The sequence below is a fragment of the Seriola dumerili genome, unplaced genomic scaffold (assembly GCF_002260705.1).
Source record: "Seriola dumerili isolate Sdu_G_001 unplaced genomic scaffold, Sdu_1.0 BDQW01000161.1, whole genome shotgun sequence".
Taxonomy (NCBI): Eukaryota; Metazoa; Chordata; class Actinopteri; order Carangiformes; family Carangidae; genus Seriola; species Seriola dumerili.
Window position 1 is genome coordinate 1,437,731 of NW_019174416.1, and position 8,758 is coordinate 1,446,488.

The 8,758-nt window shown below is 40.4% G+C and overlaps 1 protein-coding gene across 1 annotated transcript in view; it reads left to right on the plus strand.

Moving 5' to 3' along the window:
• Positions 1-8,349, plus strand: part of LOC111226504 (glutamate receptor 3) — a 78,242-nt gene extending 69,893 nt beyond the window's left edge. Inside the window, exons 13-16 of the mRNA XM_022751690.1 lie at positions 922-1,169; positions 1,958-2,072; positions 6,494-6,741; positions 8,173-8,349. Coding sequence (XP_022607411.1) covers positions 922-1,169; positions 1,958-2,072; positions 6,494-6,739 — 609 coding nt within the window. The 3' untranslated portion in view covers positions 6,740-6,741; positions 8,173-8,349. The remainder of the gene's footprint in view (positions 1-921; positions 1,170-1,957; positions 2,073-6,493; positions 6,742-8,172) is intronic.
• The last annotated feature ends 409 nt before the right edge of the window (positions 8,350-8,758 follow it).

The following is an 8,758-nucleotide window of genomic DNA, read 5'->3' on the forward strand; positions in this document are numbered from 1 at the left end:
CTGGCCTTTACTAAAAGGAAGCATATTTTTTTTTATGTGGGATCCAGTCTTCAGTAGTCCGCACAGTGCCACTCAGGAACTGGCTCATCACTGCTTGGACCAGGATCTGTTCAGAGTATGAAATGCCTATGCCAAAATAAATCCAGCGGCATTGAATAATTTAATTGATGCTTATTATAGATAGGGCTCAACTCCCCCTGATTTCACAGGCTGACTAAGCCTGACCCCAGGCGCTGGGAAAATGCTCATCTGTGTCACTTTGTGATGCGTCGCCTTGTGGATGTGTAACCCGCTTTCTTGTTCACTTCTATTGCTTCTTCTGCACATTGCCTCTGAGTCTCAGTTGAGATGTTACATTAAGGACAGTGTTGTTGAAATGAATGTCTGTAATAAGTTCTACAAGTTAAATTAGGCCTATAAACCAAGGCTCAAATTCACTGAGACTGAATTTTCAACAAACCGATCCAAAACTTTTTCCCTGTAAATGCCATTACCTGCAATTCACTGTCACTGAAGTTAAATTATTGAACATATTTTTGCATAATCAAGTCCACAAATGCCAGTATTTCTGCTAAAATCCAGTTTGCATGGCATTACTTGCTGTATAGGTGATGTGTGATCCTCATTTACACTGAATTTGAGCTTCAAGCTGCAACATAATATTCAAAGTGCACATTTATACTGATGAAGAGAAATGGATTTTGTAAATTCTTGTACTTCATGATCTTATAAAAGTCCACCAGCTATATTTTGTGGAAGTATTTAAAGATATCACAGTACTGCTTCCGAAGATGTCTATAAATACTTCATGATGCCAATTTAAATGAAGTGATCATTAAGCACAAAAATCCTACAGACTCCATTGAACAATTATAACATTTGGGTTACTAAACTACTTCTCTCTTTTTCTTCTCTGCACAGCGATCCAAAATAGCAGTATATGAGAAGATGTGGTCATACATGAAATCCGCTGAACCCTCAGTGTTTGTTAAGACCACACCCGATGGCGTAGCCCGGGTACGAAAGTCAAAGGGCAAGTTCGCCTTTCTCCTCGAGTCCACCATGAACGAGTACATCGAGCAACGGAAGCCGTGCGACACCATGAAAGTGGGCGGGAACCTCGACTCGAAAGGCTACGGTGTGGCGACGCCCAAAGGCTCAGCATTAAGGTGGGTGGAATAATATAACAATATCCTCCATGTTGTTATAGTATTCCACCTACCCTGATGTCCCCCTGTTGTCATTCTCTTCTCTTCCTCTTCTTGTTTTTTTTTAATGGACACAGAGGTAACGGTAGTATGCCTTTCAGTGCACTTGGATACCAAGGTTATATAATGATAGTTCATGTTTTTAGAAATATTTTTATATATGTGTTAAGAGTTGCTATTTTTACAGTAGAGGAATCAAATCCAGATAATAAGGCTAAAGCTAACAATCATTTCATATTTATGTCTCTCTTACTGTTGCTTCTCTCTCTCCTTCGATCTCTCCTTCTGTCCCGTGTGCTGTCCTACCTGACTGTTGTGTTGTCACTTTTAATTTAACAGTTCAATGGTTTTTCAATTTAGCCTTTAAAAGCTGCGCTGTCACTTGTGACGAATGTTAATTGCATGATGTTTGTTGTTGTTACTTTTCTTCTCAATGACAAGTGTCCCCATCCCGCACACTTCAGTTCTAAACTACGTAACCCTTCATGCCACCTTTTCCAAGATTTAACACTGTCTTTACCTTATATGAGCCTTTCTTATCTCTCCATATTCCTTAAATTCTTAAACAATTTGTCCTTTCCTGGACCATTCTGATTAACAGATAGTATTCTGTGCATAAGCCCCTGCTTTGACAGTGGTAGTCTCACTACCATTACCTATCATTATGATGCTTAGTATAATTATTACTTTGCATTAGATTTCTCACGGACCTGTGCATTTTCTTACAAGTTATGTTTTATCGTTTCAAGAAATGCTGTTAACCTGGCAGTTTTAAAACTGAATGAGCAAGGCCTCTTGGACAAATTGAAAAACAAATGGTGGTACGACAAGGGAGAGTGCGGCAGCGGGGGAGGTGACTCCAAGGTCAGCCTCGATGTCACCACAATCGGGTACCATAGTGCAGAGTAATCGGCAAGGCTGTTACAACAACCCAACCATAACCAAACCAACTGTCCGTCCCAGCCAACCTGCTGCTGCCTCAAGGCAGATTACCAAATTAACTGATAGTCCGACCAGACGGTTTAACAGCTCAGATCGAACTAAGGAGCCCTCGCTTAGCCAACAGAAAACTATTATTTGTGGTTATAGAGATTGTAATGTTCATAGACGTAGATTTAGTGCAAATAAGAATTAATAAGGGAGTTTTTTTTTAGTGTTTGATGGTAAAGGGAATGTGGCTGCCCTGCAGTTGTGAAAGGTTGAGCTTTGTTTATCCATCCTTACACACCTGTAGGGCAGATCACCTAGTCTCAGTTGTAAGGCACCTTTGGTAGTGTGAGATATTACTTAATAAAGTCACACACATGTGATTCAACGTAGTTTGGCAGAGAATGTTTCATGCATGGAAAAGACCGAAAACCTCCAGCCGTCCCTCATGAAGGTGAAGTTTGCTAATCCTGTAAGAGATGGCTTTGCAGTACTTCGCCGCACAGCTGCTTCACATCCATGACACTGGCCCAGAACCCATGAGCTCTAAAGCCAACACGATAAATTCTCCTTAACGGCAATAACCTCAAAATGGCTGCTCAGCCGAGGCCGACAGGAAAGCAAGGGGAACAGCGGCGTCTTGAGGGGACTAAGCATTGCAGGCAAACGTGAGAATTCTAATTAAACAAAAGACTCATGATTCATTTATAATGGGTCATCTGATAAACCACCTGTGGTTTGATTCCACTACATGCACTTCCTACCCCATTAATAACCCTGCTGTGACCCTTTTGACCAGATCTCTCCCTCTTCTTCTCTGGTTAGATGATGAATGATTTTTCCATTATGGGAGCTAATGGTTCCGAGTGTGAAACCCCACTCACCCGTGACAACTTAGTGTAATGTTACTTAGATTATGTGACATGAAGCATTGTGCTATTTTCACTAAAGAACGTATAAGGCAGTAGCATTATATTCTTTACATTGCAGGTCAGTTTAATGACAAATGACGCTGTCAGCACACATGTGATGATATAGGTCAGATAACTGGCTAGATTACACACAAGCTGCAAGGTCCCGTGGACCGCAGATTATATAATTACACCCTTAGTGTCATTTGTCATAGATTGGCCTGGATCACAGTGAACAGTTAAGCTGCAGTGACTTTGTTAAAATAGCATCACCATGAGAGGCTACACGAGGCACAGACCAAATAATGTCCCACTAAATGCCTGGGGTTCATTTCTTAAAAGGAATTTTTTTCTGTTTGCATTGCTAACATTGTCCATGTTCTGTAGACACTGAGTTCAGGAGGCCTCCCTGTGCTACTCAGAGCATGCTCAGGAGCCATTTGAAAGTATCTGTCTCTTGTGCTGCCATCACGCACAGGTATGTACTGTCTGTCTGTTTCCTGGCTTGTCTTGGCTCTCCAGGACTCAGTGGAAAGGCCCGATTTGGTGGACTAAAGCTGCCTGGAGCGCTCTTGTTCCAAACAGTGCATCACTTGGCCCCGTCCGGCTCACAGCTCCATGCTCCAACAGACAACAGGAGATGCACATTATCATGCACATGGCTGCATACACACCCACTCACACACAGTTAACACAGCTCTTTCTTGCCCCCAGGCACAACACAGTGCAGCCCAGATTGAGTTTCAGACACAGAGCATGTTACAGGGTAATTGCATTGTTAATCAATGTCTCTCTGAGCCAAGACAATGGTCTGGTCTTCACAGTCCGTTTCTCCAGATTGGCTATGAGGGATATACAGTGGTGTAATCTTCTCTCAGTGCATTATGCATTGCATGGATCCCCTTGGGGGACATTGTTCCTAGGGAGTAGTCAGGTCACTCATTTATTGATGCTCTATTTTTCTTTGCTTCCAATTTGCTTTTCACTTTCACAGAGGGATTGACCTGAACCGCAAATGATCCACTATTACATTATGACTACGAATCATCTTTGTCCAGCTTTACAATTGTGTTTCTTTCTTTTTTTTCTTTTTTCTTTTTGAAGTAATGTAGTGCAATAGAATATTATGATCATTTATGTTGACATGCAGTATTTGGAGGTCGTGATATAACTCTTACACATATCAAACAGAAGGAAACAGCTGTGTCAGACTTGGTTGTGCAACGAGGGGCAAATATGAGAGGAATTATTCCGCTGATACTTTTGAGCTCAGTCCTGCAGCTCTGTGCAGTTTGGTTTGGACACACTCATCTGACACTAATCTGGCATAATTGGGAGATAAGGTTTTCTTAGCAATATGTCGGGATAGAACACTTAGGAATTAATTACACTCTCACTTTTGGGCAAATATGAAATTGGTTCTAATGCCTCCAAAAATTCATTGTTGTCATTGTAGTGCCAGAAGTATTAGCAATCGCAGGATTAAGCTGATATTGTGGAAACTTAAAGGTAGTGTTTTCTGTTTGTTAAGACGAAGCTCCTGTTGGACTGAACTTGTTAAATGCTGTTCGGAACGCCCCTGTGATCCAGTACCTGCCCCCAAACCAATGTAACCTGTACCTTTTGGTGTTGATAGACTTGCAGATTGTACTTTTGAGTACCTGCTCGTCGCCCTGCTAACAGCGTCTGCCGATTACTCAAAGCGATATGGGTAGGCCCTGGCTTTAGACTAGGGGTTATAAAGGTAATAGGTAGAATGCCTGCTCTCTGTGATGTTGACATAGCCAGGAGCCCTGCTTTATCGCTTTGTAAAGTATGTAGTAGTTTAAAAGTTGAATAACATAAAATAACATAATATAATGTTATTTATGTTATTTCCCACGTGAAGAACTCCTGTAAACCTTGCAGTATTGAAACTCAGTGAACAAGGCATCTTAGACAAGCTGAAAAACAAATGGTGGTACGATAAGGGTGAATGTGGAACCAAGGACTCTGGAAGTAAGGTCAGTCGCTGCAGGTCTTTTGTACTGATTCCAAATTGCATTTTGACGTACTGTTCATATGCAAGACAAAACTTCTCTAACATCTATAGTGTACATTTTGTTTATTTGCTACACATATTTTTTCTTTTTTTAGTATTTGAGTTTTTCTGCCACCGACTGTAACACAGTTTCTATGTGGCGTTAACACATGGCACTGCTTCCCCAAATTCATTTTTTTTCTTTTATGCCATAGAAATGAGTCACTTTTTAATGCAATATAAAATGTAGAAACTCTTTTTTGTGACAACTGTAATGATAATGCTGAGGGGAAATTGCCAAAGTGCCTTTCAGTTACACAATTTCAGCTGAATCACAGCAGTTAACAGTTGTTGATAAATGCTATTTTTGCTCATTTTCACTCTTGACATTCATGATACTCTGACCATTATGCTGCTGTTTCTATTTACCAAACTGTTAATGAAAATTTGATTTATTTGTGTTGTTACTAGTTTGCATCAAGATGTGTCTATTAGATTCTTTGGCCTCCTGTGGTGTGACGAACAAGCAAAGCCTCTTATTGTGATGAGTTACTCAAATTCAACTTCTCTAAGCGGCGAGAGCGCCGTAGGGTGTCCTCCAAATCTTGTGGCTGCTCGGAGTTGAGGTTAGAGGCTCTGTTTGCACATTACAAGAAGTTGAGGAATGTAATAAACCCACTATTTAACCCTCTGAGATATAGTCAAAGCCTCAGATCACAGGTTAGGGTCGTAGATAGCTTTATGATATCGCCATGCTCATAGGGTTAAACTGCAAATAGTAAAACTCTAATGAACAAATTTTTAATGAATATGTTTGGTAGGTAAGCAGCAGCAAAATGGTTTGATCTTTAGTGCTTTTTTTAACTTTAATGGAGCTATCATTCATCTACTATGAATTTGACTGTACTGTATGACAATGTTGCCATGAGAGTTATACGTACATGTCTCTAAGAGGATGAAAAAAGATAGGGACTTTCAGAGCTGTCGACCTATGCGATACTGACCAGCTTCCTAACATGGTCAAGAGCAGAAGCCATTTGACATAGATGTAGCGTAGGGAAGCGTTAACCTCTACATTCACCAGCAGATAGAGCATTAAGAGTTGGCTTCTTTCTCCTTAGTGGAGAATGGTTTGACTATGGCAGTCTGAAGTTCCTCGTAACTTTGTGACAACCATAGGAAAATCAGTTCAGTCAAAATTATAGCCTTAGCAACTCATGACATCGTAAATTTTTTTCGTTGCTTGTAGCTGTTAGTATCCATAACCTATAGCCTCAGTAAGATAGAGTATGATGATTTACTAAAGCAGTTATACTGTTGAACGTCAAGGCTATGTAAGGCTCAGTTTGAAGGATACAGGCTGCATTTTGTTCTGTTGTCCTTCCTCCACTGCAAAACTCTTAACTATGTTATTCACTTTCCCCCAGGACAAGACAAGTGCTCTCAGCCTAAGCAATGTGGCTGGTGTCTTCTATATTCTGGTTGGAGGGCTGGGGCTGGCCATGATGGTGGCTCTGATAGAGTTCTGTTATAAATCACGACAAGAAACCAAACGGCTGAAATTGGCCAAGAATGCCCAGAATTTTAAGCCGGCTCCCCCGACCAACACCCAGAACTTTGCCACATACAGAGAAGGCTACAACGTATACGGAACCGAGAGTGTTAAGATCTAGAGGTACGGCGCTTCTCTTCTTCTGTCCACACAATTCCCCGAGCACCGCGAGAGATTAATCATTTAGCTTCCTGTCATATCAGTTAAAGAGTAAATTATTCATTTGTATGTGTTGCTGCGTAGCGGCTGTTGCTTGTGAAATTGTTTATGGTTGTCATGTTGGACTCAACAGAACACGCATGCCCACTCAAACACAAAACTAGGAGATGTTGTTTGTGCCTTGTAAGGTATGGCTTCATGGATAGTGCTTCAGGCTACATGAGGGCAAGAACGCTTGATCTTGAAGCTCTTGCTTTGTGCAGTGTCAACAAACTGCTGTGCAGGGCTATTTTATATAGCGGAAGAATTTAGCATTTAGCATGTTGTGTAAAATAAGACTTTTTAAAAGGTCTGCTCTCCCAAATTATAAAAGAAAGAATTCAGTGGTGCTCACCTCATTAAAAGTGACATTTTAAGCAGCATTAATTTTGTTTTTTGTTTTTTGTTTTGTTTTTTTTGTGGCCGCTTGGTGGCAGCGGAACAAGCTGTAAACACAGCATTGCTACAGAGCCCAGGGACTATTTATTCTGTAGTAGTTCCACAGGAAGCTCATTTACCACTTAATACCACTAGTTAACTGGGAATTCGCAAAATAGCTTTATACAGCAATTCTACTACAACTTTGCACTACACAAAGGGGCGCATACCATCAATAAATAAACTGCTAGTCTTGTGTTTGATTGGATTGATTGCATGTTTGTGCTGCTGCTTCCCGTTAAACTCAAAGTGCGACAAGTCTGTTTACAGAAGTACAGCTGTACAACAGCAATAGAATTTAAAGGCCCTGAAAACATATTTTCTCAATTAACTTCTGACACGCGATTTTGTGCCAAAGTAGAAAAGTTTTTATTATTGACATGAGAGACTTCTGTGTTTGTGTTATTTGTGCTCTTCTCACGGGTTTGAAGTGGGCGGGGCGCGGTTGGAAAAAAGTAATGTCACATAAATAGTCAGAATCTGATGACAGTGGGTTGGTTGTTTGCTTATGTTGCTATCAATCAAATCTAATCAAATCACACCCACACAGTTCTGATGAAGCAGATTAGCTGAGTTTTTGCGTGTTAAACTTTTATTAAATACAGTACTGAACGTTAATTTGATTGTTGCGAATTTAATCTTAAATAATTGTGTTACTTAGAAAAAGTCAAGATTTGAGACCATGCTTTCAGGCACTTTAAAAAGATAAAAGAGTAAAAATATGTTGTCCCTCAACTTAAGCCGAACAGAATCACCACATTCACTGTTCTTTATTCGTTTTTACACTGACTTTTTTAATTCACAGTCACATATTTTCACCCGACATGAATCACCCAGTATGAAGATGTGAGTTCTTCCTGGCAGTCGCATAAACCTCAATTCTTCCCGTGTTTGCTTTTGCTCTGTATGTTGACACAGGTTTAGGAAACATTTGCATTGTCCCTTACAACTGTGACTATGAAAAGACAGGATCACGGGGATTGAGCTCCAAGCCAAATCCTCTGGCGCGGACACGGCACGATAATCTGCAAAGACGACACGACTGAACTGGACTGGTCATGGGAAGAACCGATGCGGTTCCCTCCTCTCAGTGCCTTATGGAACTCTGAGTCCAATCAATGCAACTCATTCACAATGATATTGCTTTTTGCTTGAAACTCATACAAAACAGAAGAATGGTGCAGTGATAAAAAAAAGAATATATATCTCTACATATAATACATTTGACATGTTACAATGAATGAGAGAACTAAAGCCATCATTTGCAACCCTAAGCACATTTTGAAGTGCCAGACAGACGACAAATCTTATATGACAAGTGTCTAATTGGTTTTCTTGTAATCAGTATGATCAGATTACTCTTCATCCTTCTTCTGCCAGGTTTTCACTGGTTCTATGTGTTCAAATAAGTTTATTAGATCTACGCTGTGCAGTGTAAGACACTGGTTATTAGAGAATAGCTTTTATACTGCTGTAAGTCACTTATGGTGACCTTGGACTTGTT